This window comes from Anomaloglossus baeobatrachus, chromosome 9 (assembly GCF_048569485.1).
Source record: "Anomaloglossus baeobatrachus isolate aAnoBae1 chromosome 9, aAnoBae1.hap1, whole genome shotgun sequence".
Classification (NCBI taxonomy): Eukaryota; Metazoa; Chordata; class Amphibia; order Anura; family Aromobatidae; genus Anomaloglossus; species Anomaloglossus baeobatrachus.
The window spans coordinates 64,213,235-64,237,197 of record NC_134361.1 but is presented as its reverse complement, the minus strand read 5'-3'; the positions used below and the strand labels follow the sequence as shown (position 1 = coordinate 64,237,197).

General features: G+C 40.7%; 1 protein-coding gene across 3 annotated transcripts in view; it reads left to right on the top strand.

The window, feature by feature from the left end:
- The window catches only part of FGF13 (fibroblast growth factor 13), a 539,181-nt gene that overhangs the window by 318,013 nt on the left and 197,205 nt on the right, over positions 1-23,963 (top strand). For 2 of the 3 annotated variants that reach the window (XM_075323769.1, XM_075323768.1), the window contains exon 3: positions 3,113-3,280. The exons of the other annotated variant lie outside the window; for it this stretch is intronic. In XM_075323769.1, coding sequence (XP_075179884.1) covers positions 3,113-3,280 — 168 coding nt within the window. The remainder of the gene's footprint in view (positions 1-3,112; positions 3,281-23,963) is intronic. 3 annotated transcript variants of the gene reach the window in all.

Here is a 23,963-nt window from a genome sequence, read left to right as displayed (position 1 = left end):
TTGCATGCTTCTGTGAAAGTTGACTAATTTATTTTATCAATGTTGATCACGCCATTTATATTATGTTGATATTTCTTTATTTTCACTGTTTCTGTTTTAGGTGCATGCTTATAACATTTTTCTTAAAGTTATTTATGTGGTCGTTTTCCAGATGCATTATTGATGGGTCTGAATTTTTTTATTATTTTGTTATTCCCCTTACAAAGAAAATTAATATTCCTGATGCATGCATTATGTGTAAAGCTACTCGAAACTTAGAAAGTATTGTGACCACAGAGTATGATCAATCACGGTTTCTTTGCTAAGCTGGAAAATGTCCTCTCCAATAGAAAAACATTTTTTTATATATATTTTAGCTTTATGAATATTTATTTTATACAGTGTTTTTTTTAAATAATCACCTACACAGTGAAGGCAGCCATTTTTGTGGATTCACCATTAATTTTTAAATATCTGGCCATATTACATTGTTAAAAGGGATCTGTCATCAGATTTCAGTATACAAACTGCACACATTATTAAAGGGGTTGTCAGCTACTAGGACAACCCCTTCTGATTCCACTTGCTTCTCCCAGTTAAAATTAAAGACCCTGTACTCACCTCCAGTTCTGGCGCCATTCCAATGCTGTTAGTAGCTGTGGTTCTGGGCTCACCTGACATTGTGTACTCACCTCCCGTTCTTGCGCCGTTCCAATGCTGTCGCTAATCGTGATTCAGGATCAGGTGACACTGTGACATCACGCAAGCCCCACATCCAATAACCGCCGACTTCCCTCTCCCTGCCTTCGGACCAAATGAGTTACTTAACAGGAAGTGAAGTTGCGGTTAGCTGCTCACTTCCTGTTGATTGCTCATATAGTCCAAAGGCGTGGAGAGAGAAGCCGGATGTAAATGGACAAAGAGCTCCCGTAATGTCACAATGTCACTTGAGCCCGAAACCGAAGTTAATGACAGTGCTGGAATGGTGCAAGAACAGGAGGGGAGTACAGGGTCTTTTATTTGAACTGGGGGAAACAAGTGGAATCAGAATAGGTTGTCCTAGTAGTGGACAATGCCTTTAAATACATGTCTCAGGCTAGATAAATCTGGAGAACCTACTCTGAAATTCCATCTCAGCATGAGTTTATACAATTCGTAAACTCATAAAAATATATATTTAATACCTTGTTGAAAGAAAAAAAACAAAAAACATGCCAGTATTCAAACTTGGAATCCAGTTTCGTTCGGTCCAAAAGATCTATTTAATCATTTAAGTTAGTTGTATTGTGGCAAGTCATCTTAAAGACCTGGATTTTTTAGGAGAGGGTCACAAGATTGTTTATCTCTCATCTGAGAAAATTGGTCCAATTATGGTAATCACACTCTGGACAGAGTTTGATTGGAGTGTGATCCAATTTTCTCAGAGGTGGAAAAAAAAAAGAAAAATGTCTGATGTACACTGCCACATAGAATAACATGGGGATGAATGCTATCCATCAAAATGACGGATAGCCCTCATCCTCTATTTATGGCCACGTGCACAAGCCCTAGGACTTAAACACAGCTGTATTTCAGCTCTGCACATCTAATGATATTTATAGTGCTTGTAAATTTGGGCCTATACTGTAGTTCTGAATATCTCCACTTTTCCATCACGTGACCCTGAGTCATGGAGCTTCCCTTGAAGAATTGCTTCTGGGGAAATAAATAAATCTGTAATGTGCCTCTCTACAAAGAAAATAACACATGACTGTGTTACACCAAAAATAAGACGGTGCCTAGGGCTTATTTTTGGCGTTGGTCTTATTTTTGGGGAAACACGGTACATACAGCCCCATAACTGGGAGTCTCTTTTGCCTCCTTGGAGACTCAGTGCTCATGGTTTTGCTGTTTGAATGAAGTCTTAAACTTTGATTCAAATGTGCAATTTTATTATTAATATGAGAAAAAATTGATTGTTTTTTATCAGTGTTTTTCATCTATTTTTTGTTCCGTGTCCATTTTTACTATAATATGTTTCTGATCCACAGAACTAGAAAACAATTTGTACCTACAGACCAGTAAAAAAACAAGCATGTCTCTTGTTTTTTTGTTCCTTTTGTGGACACTTGGACATGCGAATGACCTCATAGATCACAATGGACATCTTCTGTCCTTGAAAACCACGACTAGAACACAAAAAAACATCCAAGAAACACTGAAGGAAACCAGTCCGAAAGCAGTTTTGTGGGCAATTCGGACGGAATTCCCGATGGGACCACTGAATGGGGAGAGGAATGCAGTGTGAAAGGCTCATTAGGCCTTTCACACTGCATTCCTCTCCCCGTTCAGTGGTCTTGTTGGGACTTCCATCCGAACTGCCCACAAAGCTGGTTTCGGACGTATGCGATGATGGGGCCATTGATTATAACGATGCAGATGGAGTCACTGTGTGCTCTGCTGTGCACCAGTTTTGGAAGTATACACTTACTTCAGACGGACACCCAGACGCAGTCTACTACGTCTGGGTGTCTTTCTCCAATAGGCGTATACTTCCAAAAATACTGCACGACAGCACACAGTGACTCTGTCTGCATCATTATAGTCAATGACTCCATCGGCGCGTACATCCGAAACCGGTTTTGCTGGCAGTTCGGAAGGAAGTCCCATCAAGACCACTGAACGGGGAGAGGAATGCAGTGTGAAAGGCCTTTAAGTCTTTAATATACTGTGCACCCACTGGATTATCATCCGTGGCCTCCCAGACAAAATGCAAGTTGTCAATTCATTGACTTAGTAAAACGCTAATGAACAACCCAGATGCGTTAGGTCACTCTGCAAAATGGCTGCTTGGATTGTGTGAAGGTAACAGATACTCTACATGTGTAGTACACCAAATACTCTCAGGAGCGGAACTATTTCTTGAATCGCCAGGGTGTAGAGAATTTGGGAGCAGTAGTTCCGCGACTGACCACCCTCCTTGTTTTTCATGCATCTTATATTTCTCCAGTCATTTCCTCCTTTTCTCGTTGGGGTTAGAACTTGAAGGGTTGATGTTTTCAGTGGAAATAGCTAATCACATATTATCTGAGAAAGTATTAGCTTCTCATATTCAGCTCTAACTCCAGTTCATTTTGTTATGTGGTAACCACAGTTCTGGATGACGCTCCCCCTGGCACACAGGAGTACATTATGTTACGGCAAGATTCCATCCAGTCAGCGGATTTAAAGAAAAAAGAGTCCCCCTTTCGTGCTAAATGTCACGAAATCTTCTGCTGCCCTCTGAAGCAAGTGCACCTCAAAGAAAACACAGAGCCGGAAGGTTTGTGCACCATGGATCCATGTTATGTTCGTTTACCCTCTCCTCCTTTTTTTCTTTCTACTGTTCGTGTCCCTATCCCGTGCTGTACATCCCCCCGGCCTGTGTCAGGAATGACACGGGGAACATAATGCGCTTCATATCATATCCCCCCTGCTTGCCTGTTAGTGTCTTCTACAGTCTATCAAGGGACACTGTATGATATTAAGCATGTATACGCATTATACCTAAAAAAAATAATACCGAAATACTACATGACTTGGCTTTTCCCAGATATAACTGTTTTTTTTTTTAACCCATGCAGTCTGCATCATCACACTGCCCTTTTTGGCTGCTAAATTTGCTTGCTCTTTTAAATGGCATTTCCCCTCATGTTTTCTTCTGAAGTAATGCAACTTTTTGGAAGTAAAGAAATGATCCCCCCTCCCTCCCCATTAGGCTTCTGCACCTGCTATAATAATTGCAAGATTTAGCATTAGCTCCAAAAACAGCGCGAGGAATGTGTATGTAATGCACGCTGGACATGAACCAATTGCATGCGAAAGAACTGTGCATCTTAAAGGAGACTGTTCTTGTTTGTTTCTTTTCAGGCACTATAAAGGTTTGGATTAATTTCTTACTATTCCAAGCTTTGTTACATTGACTGTTAATAGCCGATACAGCTGTAAATACATGACTTTCCATGTAGAATCGCCTGTAGGAAATGCATGCACAAAGTACAAATATTACACCACTTTACAGAAACTGTTCATTTCTCTTTCCTGATGTTTTTGGCAAATGGTGGTGGTTGATCATGTTGCCTAATAGTCTCTTTGGGTGTCATACAGATGCTCCCATCCTTACCTTTCCACTTGGTTTGACATATCCTGAGATGCGTGGCACAAGAAGACCAGATCTGGAAAAAAAAATTAATAATTTTGCATTATTTTGTCATGACATACAGTACAGACCAACAGTTTGGACACACCTCCTCATTCAAAGACTTTTATTTTCATGACTCTAAAAATTGTAGATTCACATTGAAGGCATCAAAACTATGAATTAAAACATGTGGAATGAAATAGTTAAAAAAGTGTAAAACAACTGAAAATATGTCTTATATTCTAGGTTCCTCAAAGTAGCCGCCTTTTGCTTTGATTACTGCTTTGCACAATCTTGGCATTCTCTTGATGAGCTTCAAGAAGTAGTCACCGGAAATGGTCTTCCAACAGTCTTGAAGGAGTTCCCAGAGATTCTTAGCACTTGTTGGCCCTTTTGCCTTCACTCTGCGGTCCAGCTCACCCCAAACCATCTTGATTGGGTTCAGGTCTGGTGACTGTGGAGACCAGGTTATCTGGCGTAGCACCCCATCACTCTCCTTCTTAGTCAAATAGCCCTTACACAGCCTGGAGGTGTGCTTGGGGTCATTGCCCTGTTGAAAAATAAATTATGGTCCAACTAAACACAAACCGGATGGAATAGCACGCCGCTGCAAGATGCTGTGGTAGCCATGCTGGTTCTGTATGCCTTCAATTTTGAATAAATTCCCAACAGTGTCAGCAGCAAACACCCTCACACCATCACACCTCCTCCTCCATGCTTCACGGTGGGAACCAGGCATGTAGAGTCCATCCGTTCAACTTTTCTACAAAGACACGGTGGTTGGATCCAAAGATCTCAAATTTGGACTCATCAGACCAAAGCACAGATTTCCACTGGTCTAATGTCCATTCCTTGTGTTCTTTAGCCAAAACAAGTCTCTTCTGCTTGTTGCCTGTCCTTAGCAGTGGTTTCCTAGCAGCTGTTTTACCATGAAGGTCTGCTGCACAAAGTCTACTCTTAATAGTTGTTCTAGAGATGAGAAGGTGTGTCCAAACTTTTGGTCTGCACTGTACTTTACCTCTAAGTAAAATAATAACACTTTTAATAATTTCTGGTGCTGGTGCCATTCCAGCATTGTCAGCACTGGCTATCTCAGGACATAACAATGTCACATGATTCCTGCAACGTAACTGACATCCAGAGGGCTGAGAGCTGCAGCTGTTCTCTCACTTCCTGCAAATATCTGATTTCTCCAAAACAGGGGGGAGTGAAGTGGTTGCTGCTTGGCTGAATAAATCCCGTGACATTGTTATGTCCTGGAAGAGCCAGTGCCAATAACGCTGGAATGGTGCTGGCCCCGGAGGTGAGTATAGGTGTTATTTCACTTGGGGGAAACATACTGATTACGTGCCGTTTCACACATTTGGCATTTTGCCGGATTGCCGGATCCTTCACATTCCAGTACAGTGCAATACTGTACAGTGGCATTGCGGCAAGCTCCCGTCACATGACAGCATGTAACTAGAGCTTGCCGCGATGCCATTGTACAGTATTGCACTGTACTGGAGTGTGCCAGATCCGGCAAAATGCCAAATGTGTGAAATCGGCCTAAGAAGGGGTAGTCTGAGTAGGGAACCTGTCACCAGGTTTTTCCCTTATAGTCTGCAACTACCACCATTGGGCTCTTATATACAGAATTCCACAATACTGTAAATAAAAGACTAGGCCACTCTGTAGAACCTAAAAAAATACGTTTATAATTCTCCTCTAAGGAGCTGTCTAGTCAGATAGGTGTCACTGCTCTGTGTCCGGCACCTCCTCCATCTTGTACACACGCCGTTCTACTTCCCAGCCACGTTTGCATGACGCATTCTATTTCAGTCACACAGAGGCCTTCAATATGCCCCTGCACATTTGCACTTCTCTCTACCCTGCTGAGGGCAGATCAAAGTACTGTACGGTCCTTTCCTTGCGCCTGTGCATTATAGTACTTTGCTCTACCCTCATCAGAGCAGATCATAGTGCGCATGTGCAGGAGTGCAACGGTGGCCTCTGAGTGGATGACGTAGGACGCGTCATGCACCGGGGCTAAGAAGGAGAGCGGCGATCACGCAAGATAGAAGAGGTGCCTGTGACAGGTTCCTTTTAAGTGAGGCCATATGCACACATCCTGTAAGGAGCCACACGCAGTCATACATAATAGCAACTATGAATATCTCTGTTAGGCTGTGTGCGCACGTTGCAGATTTGGTGCAGAAATTTTCTGCATCAAATCTGCACCTTTTGACAAAAAACCTACACCAAAAAATGCATATGTTTTGGTGCTATGAGTTGGTCTTAGTTAATGGGTGGAAGGACTAAAAAACACAGGAACAAACACACCAACAATTTACATGCTACAGATTATTTTCTGCACCAATTCTGTAAAGGTAAAAATAAGCAACATGCGCACAACACTTCAGGATTCTCACTGACTTTGCTGGAAAGAAGAGAGACATGCAGATTTGTGCCACAATCTGCATCAAAAACGCACTGTGCGCACACAGCCTAAAATGGCATCCAATGAAATATGGCAGAGTTTCCTTTTCTGTTGGATTTTTAAAATACTAAATTGGAATTATACAAAGGTAGAGTATAGCCCCATAGACTACAATGTGTGCTGTATTACAGTCCTGTACAGTTTGGAGCTTGCACAGTCAGTTATAATATGTCCTTGTGCGTGATTGTACATGCACTGGAGTCAAATAGGGCTCTAATAAACCAGTGAATGTACAGTGGTTAGTTCTACATACAGTGAGCTGGTCTTCATTCATGTTTTAATCATCCTAATTTATCATTTTAGGAGTATATTATAGTTTGCACTTACTGAGTTATGTGTCAGGGTTGTTCCCAATTTTATAAAAATTAAATTATAAGTGAAAAATCAATAATTGACCAGGGCAGAAGTGACCGTAAAACACATTCACACTGCAGAGACCACGGGGGTCACATATAATGGCTCAAATTAAAAGCTGCAATATAATGTTAAACTATCAGTGGACACAAGAAACCTTAATGTTGCATTATTAATCCTTTATATACTGAGCAGCCAATAAAGAGTTTCAGAATATTTATAAATTGCTTTTTTGGCTATTCTTTACTTGAGGATAGTAATTTACTTTTAACTGGAAAGATTATTGGCAGAAGGATAATTGTGTTTGGATAAGTGTAAGATAAGCATTGCACCGCATATATACAACTCAAAGAATCCTGACAATCAAGGACCTCATTCTATGGATTTATTGCCTTCGTGACAAATAATACGACTTAACACTGATCTGCGATATAAGTGAATTAAATCCCCAGAGGGGTGTACACTATTGATGACATTCTGCTGCATCAGTCACGTTCAGTGTTGGCACCAACCATGGCCGTTAACCGTTTAGATGCTTCTATCAATAGTGACTACAGCATCTAGATCATTGGTTCCCAAACTCCAGTCCTGATGACCACCAACAAGTCATTTTCATTTTCAGGATTTCCTTAATATAGCACATGTGATGCCTTGATAATGATTCCATCAGCTGTTCAATAGTAAGGAAATCCTGAAAACATGACCTGTTGGGGCCCATGAGGACTGGAGTTTGGGAAACACTGATCTAGATGGTTAACAGAAGGTGAGGGCTCCATCTTTAACCCCATTGGCATCCTGACACCATAATTGTGAGGCCCTGATGGATGTAATAGCCAAATATCAGCCTTATAGTCTGCCGGCTATATTGATCTGTTTAGAAGTTAGCAACATTTAGGTGATAAAAATAACATTTTTTCTTTACTGTCATGCCACTTTACATTAATCCTTGAAGATCAGCTGAAGGGTTAATAAACCATGGCACCAACCATGGCTGTTAACCTTTTAGATGCTACTATCAATAATGACTACAGCATCTAGATGGTTAACAGAGGGCGAGGACTCCATCTTTGACCCCACCGGCATCCTGACATAATGATTGTGGGGTCTTGGTGGTTGCCATGGCCAAATAATGGCCTTATAGTTTGCCAGGTATAGTGACCTGTTCAGAAGTTAGAAACATTTAGGTGATAAAAATAACGTTTTTCTTTAATGTTATGCCAGTTTGCATTAATCCCTGAAAAGCAGCTGAAGGGTTAATAAACTACCTGACAGCAGCTCTGAATCTGTTGAGGGGCGCTGTTTTTAAAATGGCAACACTTTGGGGAGTTTTCCAATATATAGGGCCCAAAAATCACTTCAAAACTCATAAATAAGTTTTGTAAATTTCCTTGAAAAAAATGAAAAATTATTGCTACAATTTTAAATCTTCTAACATCCTAACAAAATAAAAAAAAAACATTTTACAGATGGCGCTGATGTAAAACAGACGTGAGGTAAATGTTATATATTAACTATTTTGTGTGGTGTGACTATCTGGATTAAAGGGATAACCATTCAGAGTTTGAAAATTGCACATTTTTAGAAATGTTTGTTAAATTTCTGCCATTTTTATAAATAAACACAAAACATATCAAACTGAATTTACCATGATCATACAATATAATGTATCAATAAAATGCAATCTCAAAATCACTGTGATATGTTAAAACATTAGACATAAAATAATCTCATAATATAAAGGGTCACTGAATAGATACAAAACACCAAAAAATCCCACTGAAATATTAGTGGAATAATGTGACAGACTAATAAATCTTATTCTTAAAAAAATATATTTTTATTTCAGTAATATTAAAAGTTTAATTTCAGACACAAATTCATTTTCTGTCATGACCCATAACCAGTATTCCCCTCTCTAGAGTTTCCCAGAACTGGCCTGGTCATGTCAGGGGTTATCTCCCATCAGCCTTGTTCTGGTTTCAGGAGACACTGTATTAGGGTGCTGCATCTGCATTCCAGTGCACTTTTATAATACTCACCTAGGGGGCGGTCCGGTCCGATGAGTGTCCGATACGGTGCATCCTCTTTGCGGCGATCTTCGTCCTCCTTCTACTGAGGCCCAAGTGCATGACGCTTCCTACGTCATCCACACTAGTCGGCATTGAGGTTCTGCACAGGAGCAGTTTGATCTGCTCTGCTCATGGCAGATCAAAGTATAGTAGTGCGGATGCGCAGGCAGACTTTAATCTTTCCTGTGCATTACAGTACTTTGATCTGCCTTCAGCACGGCAGATCAAAGCGCGACTGCGCAGGACCACAATGCCGGCCTGGGCTGGATAGAAGGAGGACGGCGATCACAGTAGAGAAGAGGCGCCTGCACTGGAGAGCGGCACCTATTAGACCGGATCACCCCCTTAGATGAGTATTATAAGTGATTTTTACATTCTACACAGTGGCCTGGGCTCTTAAATACAGTATCCTACAATGCTATATATAAGATCTCACTGGTGGTGGCCGCAGCTAATAGTCGCCAAATCTGGTGACAGTTTTCCTTTAATATAATTATGAAGGTGCTCAGCTGCAATCCTAAAAAAGGAGAAAATGAAGTTTAGATGTAGGGGGTAGGAGCATGGCAATGCATTTCGAACACAGTGTTCTTTGTCAGAATTTAGGACGCTGGTTGCATTCGAAACGCGTTGCCATGTTACTACTTCCTGCGTCTATCTTGCTGGAAATTTTACATGACGAATTATTCAGCAAAATAAAGTATTTTTGAATTTTTAATCAATATCTGGAACATATTTTTTTCTATCTATCATTTTATGCTCTGGTATCATCAGGCTGTGGCTCCGTGCAGACAGAATCCTGTATTGCAGTGGTAAGCTGGCTTGTTTTTCCATTTATAGTATTGCTGAAAGCCTATGGCTCCTGGCAGGAATAAAGTTCATTTTTTACCAGGAGGTTTTCCCGGGGCACTTTCAGCATAGTAGCTGGGCACCTCCTTAATACTAATAACCTGCAGATTAACCCCAGATCTGCAGGCCGATGTCAATAAATGTTTACGAGTGAATCAGTTTTATATTCCATGTAATGCGAGTGTGCCATTTATTTCTAATAGTGTTGACAGACCCCCAATTATTAAAAATAAAAACAAAACAAAACAAAAAAAACCCTCCAAAATTGGACAACTCCTTTCCTGCGCAGAAATATTCAAAATGATTGCTGTGTATAGGACGCACAGCGGCTCTCTCTGCAGCGCTGTTTTTCTTGTTCATTACTTCTCACTGAGTATTTCGCTTTCTATCAGCTGTTGTCCAATATCACTCGACACTCGCAGCTCCTAGAGCCGGCAATTACGTCCATAAGGACAAACACTGCATTATTATGATTATGCCCTCAGAGATATTACAACCCATTTATCTCCTGTCATTAGGGCCATCTGGACTTTGTTTTCTTGCTGCGTTAACATGATAACCAGTAAGAGGTTTTTGAAGAAGAAAATAATCTAATCACATAGAACTAAGGATTCATACATTGTTTTCCTTTCCTTCATTGGCAGTCGGATCACTACTCCTCAGCCCTCCATTGTATAGTAACTGTCTTGTGACAACAACCTAGATTTTTTTTGGTCAATTGTAGTAGGAATAGTAAATTCTGTTACTCCTTCCAACCAAGGAACTTCAAGTAATCCTATAAAAGTGAAGTACTTTTAATAAAAATGTTTGCATGTCTCTAAATTACCTAATTAAAAAAAATCCTGAACCCCTTACGCTTACATTCTGGTCAGTGAGCAGCATAATGGTATTTTTCAGTAGTCATCTCATTATCATCCCAGGCAGGATTACAGCACAGCTCCCAACAGTCCTGGAGTCAGCGGGACTGTCCCAATTTGAGGACTTAATCCCATTGTCCCAGCAGTCAGAGATTGGTCCCGATTTTCCTCTCACTTTCTTTCACCAGCTCCGGAGTGCCACCTCCTCTGGGGGCAAGGCCGGTATCTCTCTGCATACATTCATAATTGAACCCCTTCATGATCTTGGAGATACTGGTACGTCCTAGGTAGTCTACCTGCCTTTGATGCGGACTTACACACTAAGCCTGCATCTTTCCCTGCACATACCAGCTGATCTTAGCAGCTAACATGTACCTCTTATAGCCACAATTGGGTCAGAGATCTGCCCGGGGTTGTTAACCAGTTAAATCCCACTGTCAATATCCGACAGGATTTAACATTCGCAGGGAGGGAGCGCGCCATTTCCGGCTCCCATTCGTAGCCCTGTGATGTGATCACGGAGCGCCGAAGGATTGTTATGACAGCCAGTGGTCAGCTGATGACCCCAGTGGCTGCCATGACGAAATTACTGTGAACACCAGCTGCGAGCCAACATTCATAGAAGTCATCATTTCTTCTGTACAGAGCAGTACTGATGTTGATACATTGCTCTGTATAGCACAAGCGATCATCCCCTAAGGAGGCTAGTAAATACAATAAAAAGTGAGGAAAAAGTTTTAAAAATATGAAAAAAAACCCACAACAGGTCAAATTACCCCCCCCCGTTTGCCCCACTTAAAATAAACTAATAATAATAACAATAATAATAATAATAATGGTAATAATAAAAAATACACATATTTGCTATCGCTGCATTTAAAAATGTCCAATCTATGAAAATCTAAATAAATTAATCCAATCGGTAAACAGCGTAATAAAAAAAATTCAAAGCGTTAGACTAAGCTTTTTATGGCCACCGCAACATCACAATAATATGTAATTGTAATAAGTGGGGATTAAAACATCACAGCTACTCAAAAATTATATTGGTAAAAATGTCAGCATAGGGTGCAGAAAATAAGCCCTCACACAGCTCCAGATTCTGAAAAATGAAAATGTTACGGGTTTCAGAAAATAGCACCAAAAGCAATTTTTTTATTATATTTTTTTATAGTGAACATGGTTAATTTAATAAAAACAACAAAAATATAAAACAAAAAAAAATTTGCGGAATTGCACTTTTTTTGCAATTTCAACATACTTAGAATTTGCTGCTTTATTGTACACTATATGGTGAAATTAATGGTTTGATTAAAAAGTACAACTCATCGCGCAAAAAACAAGTCTTCATAGAGCTACAGTATGCTGATGGAAAAATAAAAAAAATGATGTCTCTTGGAAGAAGCGGAGGGAAAAAACAAAAATGAAAAATGCCTTGTAGTGGATGAGTTAAATAAAAACTTATTTTCTCTGGTCTCCCAAGCTTTGAACTCCCAAATTTCATATCTGTAGACAGGAGCTGAAATCAGAAAATTTTGTATACTTGAGCAGTATTGCAGGCAGTGAACCTAGAAGCAGATTATGCAGGCACATAGACATACTTCTCTATGTGTATAGCAGTGTATCTCTATGTCCCTGTATTCTACAGGTAAAGAAATAATCAGATTCTTGTGTTCCTTTAAAATTACTAAAAAATATATAAAAAAAAATAGATAAAGAAGAATTTTCTTCTCTGGTTTCCCAAGCCTTGAACTCATAAACTGCATATTTATAGATGGGCACTCCAGCAATGAGCCAAAGCCCACACTGAGATAGGAACATTTGGCATACTTGAGCTGTATTGAATGTAGTACACCTAGAACCAGATTATACAGGCACATAGAGATACATCTCTATGTGCATAGCAGTGTATCTCTATATCTTTTTATTCTCGAGGTGAAGAAGTAATCAGATTCTTGTGTTCCTTTAAAATTACTAAAAAAATATATATATATATAAAAAAAAGATAAAGAATTCTCATCTCTGATCTCTCAAACCTCAGGGGTACTTTGCACGCTGCAACATTGCTAGCCAATAGTAGAGATGCCGAGCGCGATAGTACCCGCCCCCGTCGCACATGCGATATCTTGTGATAGCTGCCGTAGCAAACATTATCGTTACGGCAGCTTTACACGCACTTCCCTGCCCTGCGACGTTGCTCTGGCCGGCGACCCGCCTCCTTCCTAAGGGGCCATGTCGTGCGGCGTCACAGCGACATCACATGGTAGGCGGCCACTAAAAGCAGAGGGGCGGAGATGAGCGGGACGTAACATGCCGCCCACCTCCTTCCTTCCGCATAGCCGGTGGAGGCAGGTAAGGAGAAGTTCCTCGCTCCTGCGGCTTCATACACAGTGATGTGTGCTGCTGCAGGAACGAGGAACAACATCGTACCTGTCGCTGCAGCGAAATTATGACAATGACCGACACTACACAGATCAACGATTTACGACGCTTTTGCGATCATTTATCGGTGCATCTAAGCTTTACACGTTGCGACATCGTTACTGGCACTGGATGTGCATCACTTTCGATTTGACCCCGACGACATCGCAGTAGCAATGTCGCAACATGTAAAATACCCCTTAAACTCATAAATGCCATATTTGCAGACATTAGCTCCAGCACTGAGCCAAAGCCGACACTGATGTAGGAAACTTTGGTACACTTGAGCTGTATTGAAGACAGTGAACCTAGAAGCAGATTATACAGGGACATAGACATACTTCTCTATGTGTATAGCAGTGTATCTTGATGTCCCTGTATTCTAGAGGTGAAGAAAAAATTACATTCTTGTGTTCCTTTAAAATAACTAAAAAAAATAATAAAGAAGAATTCTCTTCTCTGGTCTCCCAAACCTTGCACTCACAAACTTCATATTTGTAGATGGGAGTTCTAGCAATGAGCCAAAGCCCACACTTAGGCCTCTTTCACACGTACGTGCCTCCAGTACGTGTTGGTCAGTTTTCTCATGTACTGGAGACACGTACACACGTAGACCTATGTATTTCTATGGTTTTGGACACACGTAAGTATTTTCGCACGGAATGTGTGTCCGTTCCATACTTATGTGTGTCCGTGTGCTCCACACGCCGACATGTCCATTTTCTCTCCGGCATCATGGGTGTCACACGGAACGCAAACGTGTTACACGTAATGCAAACGGACCACACAGATGTGTTTCGTGTGACATGCACCGGAGAAAAGACGTGTATGTGAGGACAAAGAAAAAACTTTACTCACCTTCTCCAGCCCTGCAGTCTCTGCTGCTGCTGTCACTTGCTGCCGACCGCCGCTCATTATACTCATTGAATATTCACTTCACTGCGGCCGGAAGCAGCAGCAGTGGGGAGTTGGCAGGACCGGAGACCGAAGATCAGCACCACGGACAGCAACGCCAGGGACAGGTGAGTGGAAAGTTTCCGTTCTCTGTGTGTTATCACGGATAACACACGGAGAACACACGTGTGCCATACACACTGCTCACCGAGGGCAATATGCACCTTTGACACGTCCGTGAAAAACGTGCGTGATTTTCACGAACGTGTGAAAGAGGCCTCAGGGAAATTTGGTACACTTGAGCTGAATTGCAGGTAGTGAAACTAAAAGCAGATTATACAGGCACATAGAGATACATTTCTGTGTGCATAGCAGTGTATCTCTATGTCCCTGTATTCCAAAGGTGAAGAAATATTCAGATTATTTTGTTCCTTTACAATTACTAAAAATATAAAAAAAAAAATGCAAAAATCTAAATTTCTTTCTAATTGCTATAATATCATTTTCTTTTTTGGAAATGTCTGTTGGACTTGAATCCACAACCTCTAAAATTGTGGGCAGGAGCTAAACCTATGAGCTAAAGGCTCTGCTGATGTCAGGTGGAGAATTTTGTAATCTTGAAACTGTAATGAAGGCTCAGACTCCACAGGCTGATTATACTGGTGCAAAGAGGATACAATCTGTACATAGCAGTGTATTTCTATGTCCCTGTATTCTAGAGGAAGAATAAAAGAGATATTTTTTTTGTTCCTGTAAAAATACTAAAAGAAACATTGAAAACAATTAAATTTTCAATACGATTTTTCAAAAAATAGTAAACATCACAAATCAGCAAATCACATCAAAACTTTTTGTCTCCCTATAATCGTAAAGATCCAAACAACACAGAGATCAAATGATTTATGATAATCGGTAAATGGCGTAAAAACATAGTGGGATTATTTTTCCCTATTAAATCCATAAAAAAATGTGATAGAAACATAGCACCGAGGCGGTGTTCACATGTAACTTAAATGCAGTGTTTTTTTCTATTGCTGTTTCCTGCACTTTTTTTCAGGTGTTTGCACCATACAACGCAATACCTATCTTCTTTGATTATTGTGTGTTTGCATCATTTTTTTGTGTATTCTTCGCCTTATTTGATGCATTTTTGGTGCAGATGTGATTACCCGTTTTTAATGCTTTTTAAAACTACAGAAAAGCCTTGATTCTGCGCTTAAAAATTGCATTTTTTCACCTGCATTATTTTCAGGCGCTATATAGAAGCCTATGGAGAAAACAAACACCAAAATCCCATAGTTCAGAAGTGTCTTTGGACACACCGTGGGCAGAGATTTAATGAGATCCCATCCCCTTTGCTTGGACATTTACGCTGTGTTCAAATAGAGCGTAAATGCTGGGTTTTCTGCTGATTTTTTTGCACAAAAATTATGCTGTGCTGAACTGTCCAAGCAAAATGGATGGGATTTAATGAAGATTATACCCACTCTGACACAGCTGAACTGTGCAGTTTTTGGATATTTCTTTTCTGTAGACGATTCTATGTGCAGCCTAAAAAAGGCTGAAAAGTGAAATCAAAGCTTAACTGTACTATAAAAAACACTTAAAGACGCTTCACATCTGCACCAAACATGCATCAAATAAGGGGGAAAAAGCATAAAAATGCAGAAAAAATGTAATAAGTAAAGGGTGCTTTACACGCTGCGACATCGCTAACGATATATCGTCAGGGTCTTGTTGTTAGTGACGCACATCCGGCGCCGTTAGCAACATCGCAGCGTGTGACACTAAGGAGCGATGATCAACGATCGCAAAAACTGCAAAAATCGTTGATCGTTGACACGTTGCTCCTTTCCTTAATATCATTGCTGCTGCAGGTACGATGTTGTTCGTCGTTCCTGCGGCACCACACATCGCTGTGTGTGACCCCGTAGGAACGATGAACATCTCCTTACCTGCGTCCACTGGCAATGAGGAAGGAAGAAGGTGGGCGGCATGTTCCGGCCGCTCATCTCCACCCCTTCTCTGCTATTGGGTGGCCGCTTAGTGACGCCGCAGTGACGTCGCTATGACGCCGAACGCACCTCGCCCTTGAGGGAGGGATTGTTCGGCGGTCACAGCGATGTCGCTGACCAGGTTTGTGCGTGTGACGCTACCGTAGCGATAATGTTCGCTACGGCAGCGATCACCAAATGTTGTACGAACGACGGGGGCGGGTGCTATCGCTCGCAACATCGCTAGCTGTCGCTAGCAATGTTGCAGTGTGTTAAGCACCCTTAAGAACATTGATATTTTGTAGTTTGGTACGGATATCTGCAGAAAGCAAAAAACACAGTATTTATGCAATATGTGAACATGGCCTTACAAACTAAAAAGCCAGACGTCATATAGTGAAGGTTACATTAAGGGTACGGTCAAAGGAGCGCATAAATCGGATGAGTGCAATGCGACAAAATCTCGCATTTCATTCGGACCAATGGTCAATGAGGTAGAGCAGTTGGTCAGCTTTTTTCTCGTCCAGATTCTGGATGAGAGAAAAGTCGCAATACGCTGTGATTTGCTGCCAAAATTCTATGAGACTCGCCAATACAAGTCAATGGGTGCGAGAAAAAAATGGACGTCACACGGACCATCCAAGTGACGTCCGTTTTTATGGATACATTACTATTATGTAGCAAAGAACACTGTAAATGCTCCTGTAAATGACTCTAAATCACTAATAGCTACTGAGAAAAAAATGAATTGCACACTGACAGCACACTGACAGCACACTGACAGCACACTGACAGCACACGGATGACAAGTAAAAAAAAATCGTGCTACTCTCCTGGATGAGAATGGGACAGTTTATTCTTACGCTCGTGTGAGTCCAGCCTAAAAATGAGAACGTTCTGGCTGCTCTGACTATGAATGGATGAACAAAAAATTAATCCATGGGTCCCAACTGGAGATGAGAATTATGCACAGATGACGTTGCACCAGTCCTGGGTAATCAAAAGCTACCGAGAACACTGGAAGGTAAAAGATTTGTGGCCTCACATCCGGCCACCAGATACCACTTACCAGAAAGCTGGACCGGAGTCCTGTAATTCGAAACTATCCTATCATTTCTAGTCACAAGCGTCCCAGATACAGAAGACAGTTCCAGAGTTGGGTCTACGCCCTGCAGTCATTTGGCATCTGCTGAATGTCCCTCACTGCCACCCTTCTGACATCTCTTACTTCCAGAGGTAGAAAAAAATGGCAAATGGGTGTGGCTTGGCATGTGGCTAGGTGTGTAATCAATAATGGCGTGCATAATTTGTCCCTGTTTCTTTTAAGGTTGAGACGTATGATTACAGTGACACCTACAGCATAAATACAAACACACCATTGAAAATAGGTAAAGGTGGTCACAGCTCACCTCTTCCCTTTCCTGCACAACGACCTCTGTGTACCATTTTTACGGACAACAGTTAGACTTTCAGAAAATAGACTGAGAATACAGTTCCAAAACATCTATCACTAAAAAGTCTCATCTCAGCTCCAGTCGTATATTTACAGGCTTCTTGTAGGAAATAAGGCCTCATTTATAAAACCAACCAAACAAAAAAAAAAACAAAACCTGTAGAACGGCCTTTGTTTCCCATAACAACCAATCAAAACTCAGCTTTTGTTTTCTATCCGCTTTGAATATATGAAATCTGCACAATAGTTGGTTGCTATGGGCAACAAAGACAGTCCTTAGTGACCACAGTGAAAAAACCTGAAGCTTTGAAGTTATCACTGAGGTCCTTGAGCCTCGAGGTCCTGCACAGTAAAGACCATTTTTCAGTAGAGTTTTTGCAATTGATTCACACGACCCAGACCTTCAGCTACATCAGTTACCTAAGGCCACTGGACGGGAAGCCCTGAGAACCCCTTCTACATGCCAGCATCCCCAGCTCTTTTATTGATTAGCCAGCCTAGCGCGATGTTACATGTGCGTCATGCTGCAATGATGGTAACACATCAGGCTGGCTAATCAAAATAAGACCTGCAAATGCCAGGAGGTAGGAGACAGTTCTCAGGGCTCCTGTCTGGCAGCCATTGATTATCGACATGGCCGCTACACCAGGCTCTGTGAATCAATTCGCACCAACTTTCATCATTATCAAAGTCAGGATTGCATTGACAGCAAACACCTGTACGCCATCTTCTGATATCTCATAAAGAACTGCCAGTAAATAAAACTCCAAACAGGCCCCCAATTATTATTTTCATATAGGCCAAAATAACTTTTGGGGTTCCCTAGGTTTCAGGGCAACCCCTGGATATACTATATATAATATATTATTTACATAATGGATATATATATACATATATATTTATATATAAAATTGTCCTGAAGAAGAAGCCTTGATGGCTTTGAAACACGTTGACAAATAGATTACTCTGCTTTATTTGGATCTCCTATCTTTTACAGCAGAGCAGAGTGTTAACCCTTTTCTCTCCCATATATATTGCACTTTCACGTGGGTTATGCTGCAGCCACCCTTTCGCCATTACAGTGGTTGTGACTCTCACAGCCACTCCAGATGAGTCCATCCCGTACAGCTTTTGCTGATAAATTTAAGACCCTATTTGCGCTTCCTGTCTTTTCCAGCTGTTAATGATAGATCAACCATTACTGATAGTTAGGATAGTTTCACACTTGCGTTGGGTTGAATCCGCTGGGTCCGTTGCTGCGTTGTTTTGACGTATCCGTTATTTTTGTGTTGTCAACAGATGCAACGGGTCCATTATTTCACAGGAATCCGTTCCTGTGAAATAACGGACCCGTTGCATCCGTTTGGCGTCTGTTAGATGTCCGTCTAACGGAATGCGTCGGCTCTGTTTTTTTTTTTTTCATTCTGGGCATGCTCAGTAGAAATTAGCAGAATCCAGCGGTGGATTCCATTGTAAAGCACTTTGCAACGGAATCCGCCACCATAGGGATCCATTATAACTATTGACGGATGTAACGGAATCCGCCGTTAACGTTACATGCTGCGTTCCTTCCGCCCAGCAGAAGCAACGCAGCGTCGGCCAGCGGAAGCAACGCAGGTACATCTGTTGCAATCCGTCATCCATACAAGTCCATGGGAAACAGCGGAATCCGTTAACGGATTCCGCTGTTTTCAAAAACGGCGGATTGCGACTGAAGGGAAAAAATGCAAGTGAGAAACTAGCCTTACAGCTCACCTCCTCCCCTATCTTACACAACTTCCTTTGCACAGGACATGAAAAATACCTAGAATACTTTTTCATGTCAATGAACCACTGCACACTTTTGTTTCTTAAGGGGGCTTTACACGCAGCGATATCGTTTGTGCGTCACGGGCAAATCGCTGCCCGTGGCACACAATATCGTTAGGAGCCGTCACACGGACTTACCTGCCTAGCGGCGTCGCAGTGGCCGGCGAACTGCCTCCTTTCTAATGGGGCAGTTAGTGCAGCGTTACACAGCGGCCGCCCAATAGAAGTGGAGGGGCGGAGATGAGCGGCCGTAACATCCCGTCCACCTCCTTCCCTCCGCATTGCCGCCAACTGCAGGTAAGCTGTAGTTTGTCGTTCCCGAGATGTCACACGTAGCGATGTGTGCTGCCTCGTGAACGACGAACAACCTGCGTCCTCAACAATCAACTTTTTTTGAAAATGAACGACGTGTCAACGATGGACGATAAGGTGAGTATTTTCCATCGTTAACGGCTGCTCGTTGTTGTCACACACATGGACGTCGCTAACCATGCCGGATGTGCGTCACGGAATCCGTGACCCCGGCGATATATCGTTAGATACGTTGTTGCGTGTAACGGGGCCTTTATATTTGTATGCTGTAAAGCATATCTCAAAATGCTGTTAATATCGTGTACAGAAAATAGAATGCAAAAGATAAAATCAGAAAAAACAAGTTATATATATATATATATATATATATATACGATATATATATATATATGTATATTTAATTCTGATTTTATTATATATATATATATATATATATATATATATTTATATATATACATATATATGTGTGTATATATATATATATATATATATATATATATATATATAATAGAATAATATAATACATATAATATAAGAAATAAATGTATTACTTAGATTTTATCACACTGTGGAAACCAGATACATAGATAGATATAGATTATCTATCTATATTTATATATTATACTGTATATTTGTATATATTATATATATGTGTATATATATATATATATATATATATATATATATATATATATATATATATATATATACACTCACATGTGTGTGTACATACTGTATATCTGGTTTCAACACTACAATAAGCTCTAATACACTTATTTTAAGATGTTATTCACCATAGAGCTCAGGGGAACTTTACCTTTACTTTAACCTTGAAGCAATAAAGTAAGAGTAAGAATATAACAATATTTCACTAATGCATTTTTTGATGATCACATCAGTTTCTGTAAATCGAGTATCCATATTATCATCTGTCAAACGTATTAAAGATACTGATTACATAAATATCTATAAACGCCCTGTTAGCTTGCAGGAGAGCGGAGCGCGGAGGCTTTATCGCGGCTGTGATGGTGTTGGTGTCCGAAATGTCTCTCTGTCACCACATGAACATTACTCTATGTGACAAATACAAGAACTGTCCTTTTAATAATCAAGGTTATCTCACATTCAGAAATAAATGAAGGTCAAATGTTTTCTGAAAGCCGTCAAGCGCGTACAGATAAATGTAACAGAGCAGCGTACCCGCTATTCCACTATGATGAAGAACAGGCCTATTATTGTAAGAGTACAAGTCGCTCAGGAAATCCTTTAAAAGTTAACACCTTTTATAAAAGATTTATCCTCACAACAGAGGAGCTCATCCTCCTTTGCACGCCCCCCCCCCCCCCGCCCATGCAACACCTGACCAAATTTTTCAAAAATTCATTTTATTCCCATAATGGCCATCAGCCAGAATTTGTACTTATATTTGATGTAGCAACTACAAGGAAGCAGTTACAAAAGTTAAATGGTCTTTGTCATTTCAACAATCTTGTTGAATTAGGAAAGAAGGGGTTAATTCATGCTGCCATGTTAAGGAATATAGCTGAGCAAGGAGTTCACAATATGTAATTTTAATGTTAACACGTTTCAGGGTATAACACACTCCTTCATCACTACAAATCACAGTTGAACCAGGAGTCCCAGATATGTGATTTTTATGTCAACGTGTTTTAGGCAATATCACACACCTTCATCAGGACAAATCAGAGTTGAGCCAGAAGTCGTGGATATGTGATTTTAATGTCGACTCATTTCAGGGTATAACACACTCTTTCATCAGGACAAATCAAGTTGAGCCAGGAGTCCCAGATACGTGATCTTACTGTCAACGCATTTTAGGGTACATCAGAGTCCTTCATCAGGTCAAATCACAGTTGAGCCAGCAGTCTCGGATATGTGATTTTAATGTCAACGCGTTTCAGGGTATAACACACTCCATCAGTACAAATCACAGTTGAGCCAGGGGTCCCAGATATGTGATTTTTATGTCAACGTGTTTTAGGCTATATTCCACACCTTCATCAGTACAAATTACAGTTGAGCCAGAAGTCCTGGATGGGATTTCAATATCAACGCATTTCAGGGTATAACACATTCCTTCATCAGTACAAATCACAGTTGAGCCAGTAGTCCCGGATATTGATTTTAATGTCAACTCATTTCAGGGTATAACACACTCCCTCACCATGACAAATCAAGTTGAACCAAGAGACCCCGATATGTGATTTTAATGTCGACGCATTTCAGGGTATAACACACTCCTTCATCAGTACAAATCACTGTTGAGCCAGGAGTCCAGACATGTGATTTTAATGTTAATGCGTTTCAGGGTATACAGTCATATGAAAAAGTTTGGGCACCCCTATTAATGTTAGCCTTTTTTCTTTATAACAATTTGGGTTTTTGCAGCAGCTATTTCAGTTTCATATATCTAATAACTGTTGGACTGAGTAATATTTCTGGATTGAAATGAGGTTTATTGTACTAACAGAAAATGTGCAATCCGCATTTAAACAAAATTTGACCGGTGCAAAAGTATGGGCACCTCAACATAAAAGTGACATTAATATTTTGTAAATCCTTCTTTTGCAAAAATAACAGCCTCAAGTCACTTCCTGTAGCTTTTAATGAGTTCCTGGATCCTGGATGAAGGTATATTTGACCATTGCTGTTTACAAAACAATTCCAGTTCAGTTAAGTTTGATGGTCGCCGAGCATGGACAGCTGCTTCAAATCATCCCACATATTTTCAATGATATTCAGGTCTGGGGACTGGGATGGCCATTCCAGAACATTGTAATTGTTCCTCTGCATGAATGCCTGAGTAGATTTGGAGAGGTGTTTTGGATCATTGTCTTTCTGAAATATCCATCCCCTGCGTAACTTCAACTTCGTCACTGATTCTTGCACATTATTGTCAAGAATCTGCTGATACTGAGTTGAATCCATGCGACCCTAAACTTTAACAAGATTCCCGGTGCCGGCATTGGCCACACAGCCCCAAAGCATGATGGAACCTCCACCAAATTTTACTGTGGGTAGCAAGAGCTTTTCTTGGAATGCCATGTTTTTTTGCCTCCATGCATAACGCTTTTTTGTATGACCAAAGAACTCAATCTTTGTTTCATCAGTCCACAGGACCTTCTTCCAAAATGTAACTGGCTTGTCCAAATGTGCTTTTGCATACCTCAAGCGACTCTGTTTGTGGTGTGCTTGCAGAAACAGCTTCTTTCGCATCACTCTCCCATACAGCTTCTCCTTGTGCAAGGTGCGCTGTATTGTTGACCGATGCACATTGACACCATCTGCAGCAAGATGAAGCTGCAGGTCTTTGGAGGTGGTCTGTGGATTGTCCTTGACTATTCTCACCATTCTTCTTCTCTGCCTTTCTGATATTTTTCTTGGCCTGCCACTTCTGGGTTTAACAAGAACTGTACCTGTGTTCTTCCATTTCCTTACTATGTTCCTCACAGTGGAAACTGACAGTTTAAATCTCTGAGACAACTTTTTGTATCTTTCGCCTGAACAACTATGTTGAATAATCATTGTTTTCAGATCATTTGAGAGTTGTTTTGAGGAGCATATGATGCCACTCTTCATAGGACATTCAAATAGGAGAGCAACTTGCAAGTGGCCACCTTAAATACCTTTTCTCATGGTTGGATACACCTGCCTATGAAGTTCAAAGCTCAATGAGGTTACAAAACCAATTTAGTGCTTTAGTAAGACAGTAAAAAGTAGTTAGGAGTGTTCAAATCAAGAAATTGATAAGGGTGCCCATACTTTTGCAGCGGTCAAATTTTGTTTAAATGCGGATTGCACATTTTCTGTTAGCACAATAAACCTCATTTCAATCCAGAAATATTACTCAGTCCATCAGTTATTAGATATATGAAACTGAAATAGCTCTTGCAAAAGCCCAAATTGTTATAAATAAAAAAGGTTAACATTAATAGGGGTGCCCAAACTTTTTCATGTGACTGTATCACACTCCTTCATCAGGAAAAATCGCAGTGGAGCCAGGAGTCTCAGATATGAGATTTTATTGTCAACGCGTTTCAGGTTATAACACACCCCTTCGTCAGGACAAATCACAGTTGAGTCAGGAGTCCCGGATATGTGATTTTAATTTCAATGTGTTTCAGGGTATAAAACACCCCTTCAACAGGACAAGTTATAGTAAACTGTGATTTGTCCTGATGAAGGAGTGTATTATACTTTGAATTGCATTGACATTAAAATCACATATCCGGGACTCCTGGCTCAAATGTATTCCTTTACATGGCAGCGCAGATTAAGCTCTTCTTTCCTACTCCAGCAATTTCTCCATCTGGGGC